Source organism: Antechinus flavipes, chromosome 1 (genome assembly GCF_016432865.1).
Source record: "Antechinus flavipes isolate AdamAnt ecotype Samford, QLD, Australia chromosome 1, AdamAnt_v2, whole genome shotgun sequence".
NCBI lineage: Eukaryota > Metazoa > Chordata > Mammalia > Dasyuromorphia > Dasyuridae > Antechinus > Antechinus flavipes.
In genome coordinates this window covers 121321650-121342336 of record NC_067398.1, presented here as the reverse complement: position 1 = coordinate 121342336, position 20687 = coordinate 121321650, and the positions used below count along the sequence as shown (strand labels likewise).

Below are 20687 nucleotides of genomic sequence, written 5' to 3'. Positions count from 1 at the left end.
GCCACCCTTGCCCACCCCTCCATCCTGTTTTGAAGAAACCCTTAATCCTGAAACTGAGTAAACAGGTATATAGTTTATAATATAGATTATCCTTGAGTCCAGGGAGATGGACTTTAACCAATCAACTTTTACTTTATACCCACTCTTTTCCAGCCTTATTAAAAGCACTATCCTCTCCCTGACTGGTGTGACTCTTCCTAGCAGAAGCGGCAGGCTTCTTTGACGAACTCCACAAACTTGTTTTGTTTCACAAATATCTAGTCCAGTCTTGCTTTGTTTTACAAATATATAGTCCTGTTACCTGTTTACTTTTGTAGTCTCTCCTTCACCCTTCACATTTTCTTGGGACCACAGTGATTCCTGTGAAATCTAATATACCAATGATTTCTAAATTCCTGTAGTATTAATTTTTAAAAATCATTTTTCTCTTTTCAGATTCGAATTAAAGGCTCCCTTCCTTTAATGAGTCCCTTTCCAGAGTCTTTGCTTCATTATTGTAAAGTTGGTTTGGCATTCTATCAACCTGGAGCCCCTAAAGACCAAAAGCTTGATGAAGTTTCTTGTAAAACAATAGGTTTGTAGTAATGTGAACTTAATGATTTATAATTTGATTTGAACCTAAAGAGGAGCTGCTTGTGGTGAGGGACTTTTCCAAATTAAAAAAAAAAACTTAAAAAATAATAGAATGAAGCATCTTTTGTCTTGTACATATATTTTTATATTTCATATTTTACAATATGTTTATTTTATGTTGCTAGTATTCAAAAATATTTTAAAATTTGGATACTATCATTGTTAGAACTTTAAATTTGTAATTTCAGCTTTCAAGGGTATGTACATATTTTGGGGCCATAATTTCTATAAATTGGGTCTTATGCCATTCAATAGTGCTTGTGATTGTGGTTTGAATAACTAGGTTTATTCTTGAGGTGACACTTGTGTTTATAAAATTTTCAATTAGATGGGAATTTTAGAATTGATCTAGCTTAATTCTTTCATTTTTTAAAGGAGGAAACTGGTTATAATTGTTAATTTTTTTCCTTTTTTAAGATTAAAAATATTTTTTTAGGTCTCATTCTTCATGCCTACCTTTTGATGTAGGAATAAAGGAAAGGCAGAATTCAGCATCAGGCCTAGAGGCTAAAGAGGATGCCTAGAATGCAATTTGTTCCCTTTATCATTTGGAAATTGCAATGTTTTTCATCATTTTTAAAATACTTTTTATATAGTCTGTCTCTAAGAGAAGCACTCTTAGGAAAGAATAACAGATGGTAAAAAGTGCTAGACTTTGGAAATATGACTCTCTTAGCTGGTCCTCAGAGTCAAGAAAATATAGACTTAGACTTGCCTCTGGTGTACTGTCCATGTAACTCTGAGCAAAGGCATCTTGCAATTCCCTACCAGTTCTCTATGATTCTAAGTTACAGAATATTGATCTACATTGGTACTGGGAATTCCTTATAGGGTGAGCTCACTAGAGTTTATGTGATGATCTAAAAGATATTCACATAATGTGGTTATTTTTACAGGGTGTCTCAAAAGTCTTAGCATAATATAACACTTAGCACTTAACACAATTAGCATACATATACTTTACTAGTTTAAAATTTCATTGAGACCTTTGGAACATTTTGTATATCTCTACAATACAAAGATATGAGTGTGTATTGACTAATATTTGTCAGTTACTCAACTATTTTTGATTCAGGTTGCTTCAGAGAACTCTGTGCTCTCTGTTGGATGCTTCATGTCCGGGAAAAGTTGTCATACAATTGTAGACAATATCAGATAGCAAGAGAAAATATGGAAAAGAAAAAGGTATTCATATTTGTAGTAAAATAATAGTGGTGATATTGAATTCATTAGATAAATTTATGAAATTGTTCTAAATAGTCTTACTCTCATTTTGAAATAAAAAATGATTTTACTGAATGCAAAAAAATATTTCCAGAATTATGTCTCTCTTTTATAATTTTTTTCTAGGATATGGAGTTGGAGTTTGATCCTTGTATGGTAGAGCACTGTTTCAGTGCCCTGGAATGGGCATGTAGAATGTTACCTTTCTCTAGATTTATGAATATTGAAGAACTTGTGCAGGATATAATTTTGAGTCTTATTGGAGAACTACCACCCACAAGAAAGGTAAAAATTTAAGCATTGATAAAAAAAAATAAAACTTTGAAAGACTTTGACTTTGTTGTTACTTTTTTGCTTACAGAACTAAGATAAGTTTATTTTTGCTTAGGTAGCAGAAATTTTTGTGAAAGCATTTCCCAATTCTGAAGATATAAGAGTACCTTTAAGAGATAAATATAATTCTCTCCAGCAGAGACTCAGACAATGTACTGTGAAAGGTAATGTGGTTTCTTGATTTTGTTTGATATTAAATTGCTAAGGATTATGATTTTTAATCTGTAGACAGTACTTTTTTCTGAATCTGCCATTTAGTAGAAATAAGAAAAGTAGAAGGTAAAATAACCTGGGGGAGCTAATTATATTGTCCTATTTCCCCTTAATTTATCTCCATTAGAATATTCTCTATGAAGATTTAAGTCCAGTATTGTTTAGTAGAAAGAATGCAGAATTTGGAGTCATAGAACAGCATTTTGGCTCCTGGCTCTGTCATTTACTAGTTGCATGGCAGCTCTGGTCCTCTCTGCTTCCCAGTTTTCTTATCTGTAAAATGAAGTGGTTGGACTAGGGAACACCCTATAGATTTTATTCTATGAATATGTTCTTTGCAGAACAGGTGATCATGTGGAAGTCAAAAAAAAGAATTAGAAGGTATCATGTGTTCTTAACTATTTTCCATTTTCCAAGTATGGTAATTTAGTCATTCCAACATTGTTAACATTTTTTTTTATCAATAAGCTTTGAACTGTCTTTAGTCTGAAAAACATCTTGCTAAAAAGTAATTTATTCTTATTTTTACAAGTTTATAAGTCATTATTTATCATATAGAATCTACTGAATGTCTAGACCAGATTAAAAAGTATATGTTAATGTTTTTAAAGATTTCTAGAGATAGCTACTATAATTTCTATATATACTCTTGAAGTATTTATCATACTAATAATAAGAAACTAATTCCTTGTTTCTTTTTATTCACTTGAAGAACTTTTTCCTCTTGTTCCTCAGTTCTAGTGGAACACAATTCTTTAACATCTAATGATAATTATATCATTATCAATTATTATATCTATATCATTCACTGAATTAAAAAAAAACTAATTTTGTTAAAAGGCCAGCCACTGTGGCCTTTTGGGCACTGTGGCAATGCTGGGGATATAAATAAAAAATACATTGTAAGAAAGTTTTATTAATGCTGTTTGTTTTATATCAGAGTAATTTTGGGATGTAGTCCTTATATCTTTCTGTACTTTTTCTTTCTCCTTTCTCCTAAATTCCCCAATACCTTTCTTTTTTCTTCAGGGATTTTTTCCTTAGAACAAAAAAAGTCACCATGCAAAATTGTAAATCCAAGGCAGTGACTAAGTCCTTGATGTAGCTGATGTAGCGTTATAGTCCCCACCTATGAATGAGAGGAGCTAAGAACATTTCTTTATCCCTTTTCTAGGTCAAAATTAGTCTTTGTAACTAGCATTTGACTTTTTCTTTTAGTAGTGTTCTTATGTAATCCTATATATTGTTTCCTTGTGTTTAATTCTACATCAGTTTATTTGTCATAGATATTGTCTATTTGCACTGTTTCTCTTGAAAAAATGCTTTGTTCAGTCTTTTGGTCACTTCTCATTTATTTATTTATTTATTTTTAATTTTGCTGAGGCAATTGGGGTTAAGTGACTTGCCCAGGGTCACACAGCTAGGACATGTTAAATGTCTGAGGTCAGATTTGAACTCAGGTCCTCCTGACTCCAGGGCTAGTGCTCTATCCACTGTGCCACCTAGCTGCCCCTCTTCTCATTTATTTTTAAAAGTTGTCTGTGTTTTGTAGTCTTTTATCTTTGGTTCCATTACACCAGTGTTATCTTTTTTTTTTTTTTTAACATTTAAGTAGCTTCTTTTTTAATCTTTGATAATTTTTATTGTTTACCTGAGCTACTCTGTTCTCCATGTCTTTCCTTAAAGTATGGATTACATACTGAACAAACATTGCTTTGCAATCCTTCTGTACCATTTTACTTTTAATAATTTGTGCTCTACTGGAGTTAGAGGGTCACACAAATCTGTTCCCCCATTTTTATTCTTTCTGCTAGTGAAATAGATATTTGTCATATCCTCTCAAACATTTATTTATTGAATGTAATGTTCAATTCTCTTTGATTATTCTTTCCCTTTTAGGTCCACAAACTGAGGAAATGATGTCTGTTATCATGCATTCTATTTATAAGATGAGAGTGAAAGCTCTGAAACGAGTAAGGAGGAATATAGGCCCTTTTGAAATGAATATTTGGGAACCCCCTGAAGAAGAGACTGTAAATAATAAAATTCATACTTATGACCGGTATTCCCTTGGAACCAGTTTGAGCAGAAGCACTCTTACTGACATAGAAAATTCCCTGGTTCATAGTGATGCAGAGACAGTAGATACATTCTCAGAAGTTTTGCCATATGAAAAAGAAAGAAAGTAAGCAAATTTAGATTAAAATTATTGTGTATAAACCTCTCTCTCTGTCTTCCTATACCAATCTTGACTAGAAGATGACTTAGAATGACTTTTTTTCTTGTGTTCTCCCCTCACAATTTTAGTCTCATGCATTTTCTACAACTTTTTGGAAAAGTTTTAAATTAAGAGCTTGCTACACTATTTTCTCTTGTTCTGCTCTCATAAAATTAAATTTTAAATTATTTTGTCATCTTTCTTTCCTTTACATTGTTATATCCATTTTGCATATTGTTCATGTAAATGTGATATTCGTCATTTTTACAGCACAGTAATACCTGATTATATTCTTTTACTACCATTTAGCCTCAATTTGTGCCTCAGTTTTTGAGCAACTACATTGTTTTGTTACTTGTCAACTCAAAAGTGCTTCTATAAATATTTTGGTGTTTGTGGAGACTTTCTTTTTATTACTGACATATATGCCTAACAGTAGAATCTCTGCGTCAAAGGATTTGGACATTCTAGTCATTTTATTTGCATAATTAGACATTATTTTCCAGAATTATTAAGTTAATTCATAGCTCGTTTAAGAATGTGTTAGTGTGCCTCTCTCTTCACAGTCTTTCCATTGTTGACTCTGTAGTTGTTTGACTCAGAGTTGCTTTAGTTTTCATTTTTCTTATTAAAATTGGAACATTACTGTCATATTTAATAGTTACATATTCTTTTGAGAAGTGCTTATTCATATTCTTTACCATGCCTATTAAGAATGACTTTTGAGGGTCATGTAGACATCCAGTTTGATGTTCAGTGGACAGCTGGACATGGGAGTCTGGAGGTTAGGGAGAAGTTAGGTCTAGTTAATTAGATCTGAGATTCAGGTGATGAGATCACCAAGTGAAATAATATTGGGGGAGAAGAAAAGAGGATTCAGGACAAAGCACTATGGGATGTCTATGGGAGTTAAGTGAGACTAGGATGAAGATCTAGTAAAGGAGATTGAGAAGTTGTGATCAGAGTAGGAGAAGTAGAACCTTGATGAGGCAATTTCATAGAAATCTGGGAGAAAATATCAAGGAGCAGAACATGAGGTTTCACAGGGATTAAAAATGATGAGGCTTGAGAAAAGCCAACTCTTACTGGGAGCAGTTTTCATTGAATAAGATTGGAAGTAAGACTTCAGAATGACAGAAGAGGGAGTGGGAGCACTGATGCCTTTTTCAGAGTTTAACTGCACGAAGGAGGAGAGAGATTAGACAATAACCGATGGAAATGGATGGATGGATCCAAGTAAGGAGTTTTTGAAAATAGGGAATAGGGAGTGTGTTTGTAAGCAGTAGGGAAGCAGTCAGTAGATAGAAGGAGATTGAAGACTAGTGAGAGAGCAATCTGTGGGAGAAGATGGGATGTGACAGGATCATTCGTATATATTGTAGCAGATGGCATCCTAAGATGAGGGGGGGTGAAAGAAGTAAATGCACTCAATTTTTTTCATTGAAATATGAGACAAGATTCTCAGCCAAGAGAGTGAAGGGAAGGGAACCATGAGAAAGGGATTAAATGTTTTGGAAAAGCTGCTGTGATGAATGGAATGGTCAGTTAAAGGATTGTCTCTTGGTAGATTTTATGTATTGTTACGTAATTTTAATTTCACTTCACAGAATTCTCCCCTTGTCTTTTATGTTTTATATGTCAGCAAATCATTAATTTTTTAAAATTATAAGGATTATTTGATGGAATCATCATCATCAACATCCTGTCTTACTCCCCATTATTCCCTCTTTTATAAATAGGGAATTGAGATCCAAAGAAATTCTGACCTGTTTATGGGTGAAAACTTTGTCAGTAATGAAGATTTAGTTTGAATTAAAAATTTTTTAAAATATATTTTCTTATAGGGATGACCAGAATCATGCAGAATTCACATTGATTAGTCATCAGGACAATAAGAAGAAAAAGTTCAGTTCAGAAGAATGCCCTGAAAGGAAAAGTGATCATGAAAATATATGTAGAGAAAACGAAGTTCCTATAGTAGGTGTTTGGGAATTTGAACGTGATGATGATGAATATATTAAATTCCTCGATTTATTCTTGAGTTATGTACTTGAAAAAGATCTGGTTGGTTCTAATAATCCTGGTATTCCTTTTCTAAGTAGCTTTTCAGCCCTTCTTAAGGAACATGAACTTAATTCTTTGCTTTTTGACGTTCACACAACATTAAAACGTCGTCAGGGCAAACCCACAATTCAGAACGTGTTCAGAGCTGGCTCCTGCTTTGTTATTGTTCCTGAGTCTTGTGAATCTGAAAAATCATCTACTTTAAATAGTGAAAACTTCAAAAATTTGGGAAATCAAACATCTTCACCTTCAATATTAGCCGTTCAAGGGCCAAGAACTTTTATACAAAACTCTTTGAATGAAGTAAATAAAAGCATGGGAAAGAGAGGCTTGTTTGGCTTAAAAGAAAAATCGATGTACAGAATCAAAGATGACAATAGAGAGATAGCCACGTCCCACAGATTACCAAAGCAAGTTGTTCTTCCACAAAATTTTAAGACTACAAAATTCACTTACAAAGCAGTTCAGTGGAATGACATTATTCCACATGAAGAACTTTCTTCAGAACTAAAGAACAAATTTGGCAGTATAGCAAAACTACTGGAATGGATGATAAGATGGTCTGATAGAAGATTGCTATATGACTCCACTAAACCTGAGTCATCCTGCCAGGACAGCCCTGTCATACGGGTGAGGACCTCAGCAGCTGCTATTCTTACGTCCCTGTGGCTTTTAGAACAATCACACTTTGTACAACAATCAGATCGTGTAATCTGTGAGGTAAGAAAATACTTGATCTTTTTTTGCCAAGTGAATGTGATTTATCATTTATGTTATGCTCAATATTACATACCTGGTATTGGAAATGGATGAAAAAAACAGCTCTTGTCCTTTGGTAGTTCACAGGTTAATCAGGGGCTATGACGTGTATACCATAAATATGATAATAGGATAGAATATAATGATAATGACAATGATGGCTGGCATTCATTAAGCTTTATATCTATATCTCTATCTATATATATATGTATATATTTGATTTGGTTTTCAACAACAGCTCTGTGAATGGTGGTGTGGTCACCATATTATTTGAGAAAATGTGCTTAGAAGGCTGAATGCCTTGCCCAGAGGCACACTGCTGGTGTCAGAGGTTGACTTAAACTTCAGTCAGTTCACTAAACGACCATCTGTACCCTAAGGAAATGGAAGAAGAATACTGCTTTTTTGAGGGGGAAGGTGGCAGGGAAGGATGCAGATTTAATGAAATAAATAATACCTGAACTAGGAATGGAAATAATGGAAAAAAACCAAAAGAGGTGTGTGTTCTAAAGGGGCAGCATATGCATGTGTATAGAGCTGGAAGAGAGGGTATACATGAAGACTTGGGCAAAAAACCTTAGTTCCATAATTATTGTAGAGTGCATTAATGTAAAATAATGTAAGTAAATTAATGTAAAAATGGCTGGGAGGATGGATTGATTATAGAGTTTAAAAACTTTTAATTTGTATTTTCTCCTAAGTAATTGAAATATAAGATGGTTTTTGAACTAAGGCATGACATGGCCATATCTGTTATGAGAGCCATCTGTTAGTGGCTGTGGGGATCTAATTCTGACCAACAGAATGTCATGTGAGAGGATGACAGTGATACAAGGAGATGAGAGGCTGTTACAGCAACAGACTGAACCTCTGATTTATTCCATCCCTGTACAGAATATATATATTTTTAAGTATAGAAAGTACAGCAAGAAAAAAAGCATCCTTTTTTCCATAAACAACACCTGAGTCAGTGAATATGTTTTATGACCTCTAGACAGATGTCTCTGATTGTCAGGGTCATGTTGTTTTCCTAGGATTTGGCAACAGATTGAATATAAGTAGGAAAGAGTCAAAGATAACTTTTTGAGCCCAGGTGACATTTTGGGCCTCAGTGATTATAAAGGGGTTTGCAACATAATAGAATTAGGCAGGGAGTTTGTTAGGAGGAACAGGTTTGGTGGAGGGGAGATGAGGTTGAATTTTAAACATGTTACATTTAAAGTACCAGCAGGAAACTGGTGATGACCGCATTAGCGGTACTGGATACTTTAGAATCAGCCAGAGTCAGGATAAGCAAAAGTCCTTCATCTTTATTATTTGTTGAAGCAAGAGGAGCAAGAGTGGACACAGGAATCTCCTCTTTCTTCTCCCGCCTGGAGCCACCTCTCTCCTCCTACTCCACCCTCTAAATCTGCACCCAATCTCAACAGATTAAGCCTGCACAGAGTAGTGGGCAGGGCCATTCTTTCTCCAAGCATATGCTAATAGAGTATTATCCAATTGGTAATTAGCCTTAAGTGCTGGGACCTCAGTGTATCAATTCAGTTTCAGCCCATTACATCGTTGACACCCATCTGATTCCTTCTCCACCTGTAGAGATGCAAGCAAATCCTCTCCCCCAAGCAGTTAGTCTATCTGATCCCTTCCATTCACCACTTTCTGGGTCTCTCCACATCACCTAACAATTATCTAAAGATAGTGGAGCCACTTGCACTGGACACTGCCCTTCCGGTGGGTTATAAAACCTGTCTGCCGGAGCCAGTGCATCTTTGTCAAAAATCAAGAAGTTAATAGTATAAAGGGCTAGATTTAGAAGTTCTCTAGGGTTACCTGTGGCTTCCCTTTTCTTTTGTTTTTGGAGGAGTGTCTTAATGTCTCTGTTTCTCCTCTCTACTATTGCCTGTCCTTGAGGATTAAAAAGTATGCCAGTAGTGTGTAAAATCTGATACTGTGCACAAAAGTGTGCAAAATGTTTAAAAGTATATGCAGGTCCATTATCTGTTTTTATTGCTGGTGGCACACCCATAATTGCAAATGTTCATGTGAGGAATTCAGTGACCACTCGGGCTGTCTCTTTTGCTGCTGGTATTGCAAAAGTGAATCCTGAAAAGGTGTCTACCACAACATGGATAAAAGACAGACGACTGAAAGATTTATAATAGGTCACATCCATTTGGCAGATTTCATTGGATCTCAAACCACGAGGGTCTTCCCTGGAGGCAATGTAGGAGCGTGGAAAGGAAGGCAAGCTGTACAGACTTTTACTATGCTCCTTGCTTCCTCTCTTGTTATTCCAAATTGTAAACGTAAAGCTCAAACAGCCTGATGATATTTAGAATGAGATTCCTGGGCTTCTTGAAATAAAGGAGTATTGACCAACATAGTTAGAAGGCTATCTGCTTTTGAATTTCCATAAAAAAGTGGAAGTCCACTATGAGAGTGGACATGCAAGATATAAATCTTACCTGGATGCTTTCTTACTTGCTCTTCAAGTTCCTTAAAGAGCTGAGATTATATATATATATATTAGAGGCTATAAATTTTATTTGGGCTGTGGCAATTCTTTATACCACATGTACTGAATAGGCCAAATCAGATATTATATTTATATCTCCTGGATAATAAGTAAGAGTTACAATGATTGCATAAATTCATTCTGCTGAGTGGACTGAAAAGAAGTTCTGACTACTCTCTTTATAGTTAAGTCACGAGAGTATACAGCGCAAATATTATGGTTGATACATCTGTAAAGATAGTTGGTCCTTTAAAAGGAATTTTAGAAACCTTTTCTTCAAGAATCCATCGTCAATTATGTAATAATCTTATTGGAGACCCATGTGTAAAATTTGGAGCCATGGCTAATAAAATTTGCCACTCTGGGATGTTTTCACAACACACATTAATTTGTGCATTGGTATAAAAGGTATATATCTTGTCAGGTCTTTCCCCAGATAATTGTACTGGGAAATAATATTAATATTATTCTAGCCACAAGCATTGGGTAAGGAGTAAGGCTTTGTTCTGGCTGTTTTGGGAGGTTCACCCACTCTATCACAGTCTCCTTGATGAAGGACTGCTGTGGGTGCCTCTTGTGTAGCAAAAAGTGATATTTCCAAGGGTTTTTGAGTGACTCTTTCAACCACATTGGATAAAGCCAGTTCAACTTTTCTCAAAGCCTCTTGAGCTTCTTTTGTAAGCTGGCATGGTGAATTTAAAGCATTGTCTCCCCTTAAAATGTCATATAATGGTTGCAATTGATAGGTAGTCAAGCCTAACACTGGTCACATCCATTGGATATCTCCTATCAATTTCTGAAAGTCATTTAAGGTGTTTAGCTTCTCTGTTCTTAAGGAAAGTTTTTGTACTAGAAGCACCTTAGGGTATACTTCATATCCTAAATATTGAGCATGTCTTTGAATTTTTTCTGGAGCTATGTACAATTTGTAGTTCCTTAGTGTTTCTATGGTCTTTTGTAGACATGCTTCTAATATTTGTTCCTCAGATGAACATCCCAATATATCATCCATGTAATGTAATAACATTAGTTTTGGAAATGCTTTTTTTTACTGGAGTAAGAGCAGCAGCAATATACATAGTAGGGCTGTTTTTCATTCCCTGTGGCAAAACTGTCCATTCATATCTTTTATAAGGCTCAGCTAAGTTAATGCTGGGCACTGAAAAGGCAAATCTTTTCATATCCTCCTTATCTAGAGGGATAGAATAGAAACAATCCTTAATGTCTATAACCCAAAGGGGCCATTCTCTAGGCAATTGAGTAGGAGTTGGAAGCCCAGGCTGAAGAGTCCCCATAGTTTCTATCTGTTCATTTATTTTTCTTAAATCAGTGAGCATCCTCCATTTTCCAGATTTCTTTTTTACAACGAACACTGGGGAATTCCAAGGACTTAGAGAAGGTTGTAAGTGTCCTTGGTCAAGTTGCTCCTGCACTATATCTAATAAGGCCTGAATTTTTTCGCTACCTAAGGGTCACTGTTCTATCCACATTGGTGTATCAGTTTTCCATTGGATAGGAGCAGATGAAAATGTTGGCAGGCCTTCAACAGCATCCCTGCCTAAAAAACCAAAGTACTCATTTTTAACCCTAATTTTTGTAAAACATCTCTTCCCCACAGATTGATAGGGATTTTTTCAACTATAAAAGGAGGAAAAACTCTTGTTTTGCCTTCAAAAGTCCATCTCATAAGGGCAGCACTAACTTCAGCTGCTATTGATCCTCCTACGCCAGACAAGTAGGTGTCTGCTTTAATCTTTGGCCAGTGACTGGGCCAGTTGGCACCTCTAATGACTGTATGATCTGCACCTGTGTCTACCAATCCTTCTAATGGTAGGCCATTTATATAGATCGTGAGCATAGGTCGATCAGCTGTTACAGCTGCTGTCCAGTATATTCCTGGATTTTGTGGCTTGGAGTCAGAATCTGGGCAACTATCACCAAATTGCTTATTAGGATTCTGTATGAATAAACATGATGCTACTACTTCTGAGTGATAAGTCACACATTGTCTGCCTGTATTCACTGGGATATTATCTACACATTCCCCAGTTTCCCACATCAGTATATGGATGGACACTGGTTTGTATGTACAAAAGGGAAGTGAAATGGTCAAGCCTACTGTGCCTGGAGGCAAGGGATCCATAGGCTGGAGAGGAACAGATTTCACTTCTCCAGGGAGGTATCTCAGTTGTCTCAACTGCATACAACTCTATTCTCCCCAATTGTAATCCCTTTCTCCCATCAGATGGCTTCCTGGCTGATTGGTCATGTCTAGGTACTAGACTTCTAGGTACTCTCTGGGTGCACCATTAACTGCCATCATGCCCCAAGTGTTTTTTTGCCTTGGGACCTGGAGCTGGGCCCCTCATTCCGTTTCCCTGTAGAATCAGTCTACATTCTGAGGCCAATGGAAGCCTCTGTTGCATTTTGGACATGGGATTTTGGGTCTTATTCTCCCACCCTGTTTTCTCACTCTGTTTCTATGCCAACATCGAGCTTTCAGATGTCCTACTTTATCATACTGAAAGTGTTGACGAATCTCTCTGGAAGTCCCTTGCTAAAAGAGACCCTGTCTTCCCATGTTGGGATCTTAGGGAGTCTGCATCATAGCCTGGTTATAAAAAAGCATTTGTGCCCACTGTGGCACAGTGTCTTATGAGCTCCTCTAAAGGAGCATCCTTGCACAGTCCTAGTATAATTCTTCTACAAACCTCATTAGCATTTTCCTTAGCAAGTTGCCTGATCAAAATGTCTGTTACTGCATTTTCACCATTAGTTCATACGATAGCTGTCTGCAAACATCCCACAAAGTCAGCAAAGGGTTCATTTGGCCCTTGTGCTATTTTTGTGAAGGTTTCACCCTTGTCATTTTTATTGGAGAGAAGCCCATGCTTTGATAGCAGCAGCAGCAATTTGCTCATATGCTGCTATGGAGTAATTAATCTGTACTGCTATGTCTGCATAAGAACCTACACCTGTTAGTTGGTCACAGGTAATTGGAGGATTAACTCCACTATTCCTATTTTGTTGGGCTTGTATCCCTACAGAGCTCCCTATATTCAGAAAGCCACAAGTAGTTTTGTCCAGGTTCTAGGCATACCCTTGCTATAGATTTCCAGTCACTAGGGGTTAAGATTTCATAAGCCAAATTCTGTAATAACATCTTAACATAAGCTGATGTAGCCCCATAAAGAGTGCAAGCCTTTTTTAGGTCTTTGAGCATTTCTATAACAAAAGGAGCATATCTTCTACTTTCTTGACCTGAAGAGTTAAACTGTTGAATTACAGGATAAATTTGTAGTTTTAACTCACCTATATCCTCCCCTTCTTCTGTGGCCTTGAATACTGCCTTTTGCAATCTACTCATAGGAGAGGGTAGTTGCTGGGGAGGGGGAAGTGCTGGTGGTGTCACTGCCCCTCCCACTACTTCTCCTCCCTTCATTCTGGAAGGTGGAGTTGATGAAGGAGGGTCAATTATCTGCTCCATAGGCAGGGTTGAAGCTGCCTGGTGAGATGAAAGTCACCACACCCTTGAATCTCACTTAAATCTCCATGTCCTGTGGGGATATGGTCATTAATCTGTTCTTTGTCTTTGTTCTCTTTTTCCTCACGCTTCCTCATCTGGCTGTTCCTAGAACTTTTCTTTTTTCTATAACTTGCAGGATTCTTTAAGGCCAACTGTATTATGTTGTATACATAGAATGCTTCGATGGAAATTGAAAGAGGACCTTTATCATTGTAGTATTCACATAGTTGTTGTCCCACCAGTTTCCAATTATCTGGCATAATTTGTTCTTCCTCTAACAACCAAGGGGATGTGTGTCCTAAGGTACCCAAGAGTCTAGCTATCTGTTCCCAAGTTATAATTAAGCCTTGCCCCCTGATCAAGTTAAGCATGCTTTCTATAGCACCCCTTGGAGTGGGGGTGGAGGTGGGAGTGGGGATGGAGGAGAATCTTCCTAATATCTGTCCCCTTTCAGCTAGAAAAGGATACCAGTTTAGCCCTTAACAAAGTAAGTTCCCTGTTTGTCTATTAAAATACTCACCTAATTTCCTGGTCACGGGAGACTTCTTCAGTGAAAGTAGGATCCTTGATTCCACAATGGGCGCCAAATGTGATGACTGCATTAGCACCCTGGATACTTTAGAATCAGCTGGAGTCAGGATAAGCAAAAGTCCTTAATCTTTATTATTTATTGAAGCGAGAGGAGCAAGAGTAGACACAGGAATCTCCTCTTTCTTCTCCCACGTGGAACCACTTCTCTCATCCTACTCCACCCTCTAAATCCTACACCCGATCTCAACAGATCAAGCCTGCACAGAGTGGTGGGCAAGGCCATTCTTTCTCAAGCATATGCTAATAGAGTATTGTCCAATTGGTAATTAGCCTTAAGTGCTTGGACCTCAAAGCATGAACTCAGTTTCAGCCCATTACAGAAACCCTTGCAGAGTAGAGATGTCCAGAATGGCATGAGTTGTTTTTACCTATTCCATCTTCAGATTCATTGTTTTACTGGAATAGAAAACATGATGGTGGTAGTTTTTTTTTTAATGTTATTGCTTTTTGTTTCTCTTCTTTATTGTCTTTCACTTCTGCATTTTTGCATAGTCAATCAGTTATCCTTTCTTTTGTTTCAATAGTGAGATTGCTCTCTCATATGTAAGCTTTTTTATTCTGTTAATTATTTCTGCTTTGCAGGCCATAATTTCTAGTCTTACAATTCTTATTGTGTTTTAAATCACTAAAGAAAAGTGTGTTATAGTTCCATGTTATCAATATCAACAAGATCCTCTGTCTCATCAAGTGTTGAATCATTTGCCTTTTTTTAAAAAACAGTATATCAGTCATTCAGTAAATATTTATTAAGTACCTACTATGCCAAGCACCACGCTAAATGCTGGATACCTGAACTTGTTTAATAGATCTAAAGGCCATCTTTCCTTTTGTTATTAATTTTTTTCTTCTTGATTTGTCTGTTTATGCTTAAGGACTTTTGAGTTCTCTTACTCCTGAGATCTTTGATAGTTCCAGTCTTTTTTTCTTCCCTTATTTTCTTTTGTTGTTTAGTTTCTGATGCCTTTTCCTCTGATTTTAAAATATCTCCACCTCTTCCCATGCGAGGCTATTAACAACTCAACAACTTAGATCTCTGCCCTCAGTAACTTTTTTGTTGTTGGTCAATTCTTCATTCATGTCTGGCTTTATGTGACTCCATGGACTTTGTCCATGATGGTTTTTTTGGCAGATACTGGAGCAGTTTGATATTTTCTTCTTCATTGTGTCCCTATTTTGCAGATGAGGAACAATAGGGGTTAAGTAACTTCCAAGAGTCACACAAGGAATAAGTGTCTGAGACTGGATTTGAACTTATACCTTCCTGACTCTAGACCTGGTGCTCCGTTCACTGTGCTAGTTAGATGATACAGTGACTTTTGTGGGGAATAGAACTGACCCCAGTTGGATGGTGGGCTCTTTCCCTCAGGGTTAGTGGATTGCCCTCCTGCTGCTTCCACGTTTCCCAAATCTCTGGCCGAGCAGCACACAGCACTGCCATACTGGTGCCATTGCAGCCTGGATTGATTACTCTTATTTGCGGTTTAGCTCACTACGACTCTTAAGAGGAAGGGTCTGAACCCTCTGCTTTACTAAAGGGCTCAGAATCCTGCCATGAGAGTAGCTATGGAGGCTGTGGCAAATCTTTATGACTTGGAGCTTGGATCTCTGTGGTACTAAAAAGAGGGATGTGGGCCTGTGCTATGGGATGGGTAATGTTTTGTTGCAAGCCTATGAGATTGGTTGCTCATGTAGCCTTTTTGCAGTAACATAGACGGCATTGGGGGAAGAAGTGTTTAGTGAGCTCAAATGAAGCATTAGTTTATGGAATTTTTTTTTTAACCATCTAGGGCTAATGATTATTGATATCAGACAAAGTAAAACTTAAAGATTCAGTCAAGAGAGAAATCAATATTATGTTAGCCATATTAGTATTGTTTTAGATGCATGTCTACATATGTGTAGATGTATGTATGTAGGCATATGTATGTGTGTGTGTGTGTGTATATATTCAAACCCTTATATCTACTCACACATATACATATATCTATATAAATACACATTTATTCTACATCTTCACTTAACTTGCTCTGAATTAACCTTCCTCCATCCAACAATCCTTTTCTTCTTTCTTCTACCATTTTCTTCCCTCTTTATCCCATTCCCATTAATGTACAGAATTTATCCCATTCCTATTATTCTAAACTTTCTTCTCTGCCCTAATTTATCCTATGCCACCTTTTCCCTCCCTCTTTATCTCCTTCCCATTAATCTACACCTTTTCCCACTAACATAAATCTACACACTATTCTAGAAACCTTCCTTACCTTGTTCCTTCCCCCGCTTATTTCTTTATAAATTTTGGAGGGTGCTATACCCTTCATTGTGTGTCTGCGTAAATATCTATTTTTCTATTTAACCCACTCCTGATGTGAATAGGTTTTCAGCACTACCAGCTCGCCTCCTCCTTCTAATACCTCTGTGTTGGTTCTTCCTCTGCAACTCATTAATATAGCTTAATTAATATTTTTACCTTTTTCTACACAGTTTTGCTTTTTAGATTTATTTCATACTTACCTCTGCCCCAGTCTTTCTTTTTAGCTACCCTATTGCTGATGTCAGTCTTAAACAAATGGTTTACATTTGTTTAATGTAAAGAGCATAAACAATTTGTCTATGTTGCTTCCCTTGAAATTAATCTTTGATGTTGACTTTTATATGTTAAATTTTCTATTGAATTCAGTTTGAGATAAAGGTCTGAAAATCTGCAAATTCGTTGTATGGCCATTTTTTTTCTTTCAATTTCAATTTTTTCTTTCAAAATTCTTAATTTTGCTAGATATATTTTTGGCCACAGACCTCGTTATTTTGATTGTTGATATATATATATATATATATATATTCCAATACCTGCAGTCTTTTATTATAGCTGTTGATAAATCTTTTATAATTCTAGTTGGTAGTTCAAGCATATTTCATTTATTTTGTTTCTTATAAAATTTTCTTTTTAATCTGGGGCTTTTGAAATTTAGCAATAATATTTATGTATTTTCCATGTAGGATCTCTTTGAGATCATGATCAGTGAATTTTTTCAGTTTCTACTTTGCCCTCATGTTCTATCACTCCAGGACAATTTGATTATTTCTTTCTTTATTGTGTTATGATTCTTTTTTGTTGTTGTTGTTCACAGCTTTCAGGTACTTCACTTATATCTATGTTTTCTATTTTTACTCTCTCCAGATGTTTTTTTTCATATTTCACATTATGTTCAATTTTTTCATTCTTTATATTTTGTTATTTCTTGGTCTTTATAGTTTCACTGGCTTCCCCTTCATTAAGAATTATTTTCTTCTTGAAGACTCTGTATCTTCTTTTCTAGTTGGTTAACTTTTTAAAATAATCTTGGTTTTCTTGGATGGTTCTTATTTTACACACACACACACACACACAAACACACACACACACACACACACACACACTTTTCCTTAGCTTCTTTGATTCGATTTTTGAAGTCTTTTTTGAATTTTTCTATAAATTATTTCTGGACAGTAAAGCATTTAATGTTATTCTTTGGGGTAGAAGAAGTTTTTTAATTTAATTATCCTCTTTTGAAGTTGAATCCTAGTTTTCCTTGTTCCCATAGTAAATTTCCATGGTTGGGTTCTTTCTTTGCGTGTTCCCCCCACCCCCCAAAATAAGAACTATTAGTATAATCCTGGGGAGGCGAGACAGTAACTCTACTTCACTTCGATTTTCTCCTCCGTCCTGGAACCCAAAGTCCCACCCCCTACAAGTATCCACAGCCAGCAGTGTCCTTGCCCCATGGCTTCTGCCCTCAATGTGTGCTGGTCCCTTCTGCCCCAGAACAGCATCCCTGCGGCACAGCTGGCCTGGCGGTCCTAATCACCCAAGGTTCCCTCAGTCTTACCCAGCTCAGACCCCCATTCCCCATGCTCTCTGGGAAGTTAAAATTCCCATGGTTGTGATTGAGGCTGCCCTGAACCTAGCTAGCCCCAGGGCTCCTCACTTGCTTCTTACCAAAGTACTTAAACCCTGGTCCTGGGATTTTTCTTTGGGTGTTTTTGATCCACTAATCTATTTCTTAGCCAATACCAAATGGTTTTGGTGACTGCTGCTTTATAATATAATTTTAGATCAGGTACAGCTAGGCCACCTTCATTTGATTTTTTTTTCATTAATTCCCTTAAGATTCTCGACTTTTTATTGTTCCATATGAATTTTGTTGTTATTTTTTCTAGATCATTAAAATATTTTCTTGGAAGTCTGATTGGTATAGCACTAAATAAATAGATTAGTTTAGGGAGTATTGTCATCTTTATTATGTTCGCTCAGCCGATCCAAGAGCACTTAATATTTTTCCAATTATTTAAGTCTGACTTTATTTGTGTGGAGACTTTTTTATAATTTTGCTCATATAATTCCTGACTTTCCTTTGGTAGATAGATTCCCAAATATTTTATGGTATCAACAGTTATTCTGAATGGAATTTCTCTTTGTATCTCTTGCTATTGGGTTTTGTTGGTGATGTATAAAAATGCTGAGGATTTATGGGGATTTATTTTGTAGCCAGCTACTTTGCTAAAATTATGAATTATTTCTAATAGCTTTTTAGTAGAATCTTTGGGGTTCTCTAGATATACCATCATATCATCTGCAAAGAGTGATAGTTTGGTTTCCTCATTGCCTACTCTAATTCCTTTAATATCTTTCTCGACTCTTATTGCCGAGGCTAGTGTTTCTAATACGATATTAAATAATAATGGTGATAGTGGGCAACTTTGCTTCACTCCAGATCTTACTGGGAAAGGTTCCAGTTTTTCCCCATTGCATATGATGCTTACTGATGATTTTAAATATATGCTCCTGACTATTTTAAGGAAAAGTCCATTTATTCCTATGCTCTCAAGTGTTTTTATTAGGAATGGATGTTGGATTTTATCAAATGCTTTTTCTGCATCTATTGAGATGATCATATGGTTTTTGTTTGTTTGGTTATTGATATAGTCAGTTATGCTAATAGTTTTCCTAATATTGAATCAGCCCTGCATTCCTGGTATAAATCCTACTTGGTCATAGTGTATTATCCTGGGGATGATTTTCTGTAATCTTTTTGCTAATATTTTATTTAAGATTTTAGCATCAATATTCATTAGGGAGATTGGTCTATAATTTTCTTTCTCTGTTTTCAGCCTACCTGGTTTAGGTATCAGTACCATGTCTGTGTCATAAAAGGAGTTTGGTAGGACTCCTTCAATCCCTATTTTTTCAAATAGTTTATTTAGCATTGGAGTTAATTGTTCTTTAAATGTTTGGTAGAATTCACATGTAAATCCATCTGGTCCTGGGGATTTTTTCTTAGGGAGTTGATTGATAGTTTGTTCTATTTCTTTTTCTGAGATGGGACTGTTTAGGATATTTACTTCTTCCTCTGTTAGTTTGGGCAAGTTATATTTTTGGAGGTATTTTTCTATTTCATTTAAGTTGTCGAATTTATTGGCATAAAGTTGGGCAAAGTAACTCCTAATTATTGCTCTAATTTCCTCTTCGTTAGTGGCGAGTTCTCCCTTTTCATTTTTAAGACTAACAATTTGATTTTCCTCTTTCCTTTTTTTAATCAGATTTACTAAGGGTTTGTCTATTTTGTTGGTTTTTTCATAGAACCAACTCTTAGTTTTATTAATTAATTCAATAGTTTTTTTTACTTTCAATTTTATTGATCTCTCCTTTCATTTTTAGAATTTCAAGTTTAATGTTTGATTGGGGGTTTTTAATTTGTTCCTTTTCTAGCATTTTTAGTTGCAAGCCCAATTCATTGACCTTCTCTTTCTCTATTTTATACAAATAGGCCTCTAGAGATATGAAATTTCCCCTTATTACCGCTTTGGCTGCATCCCATACATTTTGGTATGCTGTCTCATTATTATCGTTTTCTTGGGTGAAGTTATTAATTATGTCTATGATTTGCTGTTTCACCCAATCATTCTTTAGTATGAGATTATTTAGTTTCCAATTATTTTTTGGTCTACTTCCCCCTGGTTTTTTGTTGAATGTAATTTTCATTGCATCGTGGTCTGAAAAGGATGCATTTACTATTTCTGCCTTACTGCATTTGAGTTTGAGGTTTTTATGTCCTAATATATGGTCAATTTTTGTATGAACTGCTGAAAAGAAAGTGTATTCCTTTCTGTCTCCATTACATTTTCTCCAGAGATCTATCATATCTAACTTTTCTAGTATTCTATTTACCTCTTTGACTTCTTTCTTATTTATTTTGTGGTTTGATTTATCTAATTCTGAGAGTGCAAGGTTAAGATCTCCCACTATTATAGTTTTACTGTCTATTTCTTCTTGCAGCTCTCTTATCTTTGGGTGGTTTTGGGTTGTCCCAGAAGGACCCCTGTTCTACTCTAAGTCTTACTTGTTTTTCCCCAGCCTATTTTGGCGCTAAGGGAAAATCTGGAGAGCTTGGAATTTTCTGAAATACTCTGCTGTTTTCCCTCCAGAATTCTTTTTTATGTATAATTTGGAACATATGAGTGCTGAGATCATTTCTCTCTTGAATCCTGTGATTCTGTGGAGTGGATAATGGTGGTGACCCCGAGCTTGGGAATTGTTGAGGTAGAAATGTTGGTAGGACAAAGAAAGACAAATG

At 36.1% G+C, this 20687-nt stretch overlaps 1 protein-coding gene across 1 annotated transcript in view; it reads left to right on the top strand.

The window, feature by feature from the left end:
• The window catches only part of CPLANE1 (ciliogenesis and planar polarity effector complex subunit 1), a 113818-nt gene that overhangs the window by 31753 nt on the left and 61378 nt on the right, over positions 1-20687 (top strand). The window contains exons 20-25 of the mRNA XM_051990098.1: positions 436-574; positions 1709-1818; positions 1984-2142; positions 2246-2354; positions 4303-4588; positions 6466-7405. Coding sequence (XP_051846058.1) covers positions 436-574; positions 1709-1818; positions 1984-2142; positions 2246-2354; positions 4303-4588; positions 6466-7405 — 1743 coding nt within the window. The remainder of the gene's footprint in view (positions 1-435; positions 575-1708; positions 1819-1983; positions 2143-2245; positions 2355-4302; positions 4589-6465; positions 7406-20687) is intronic.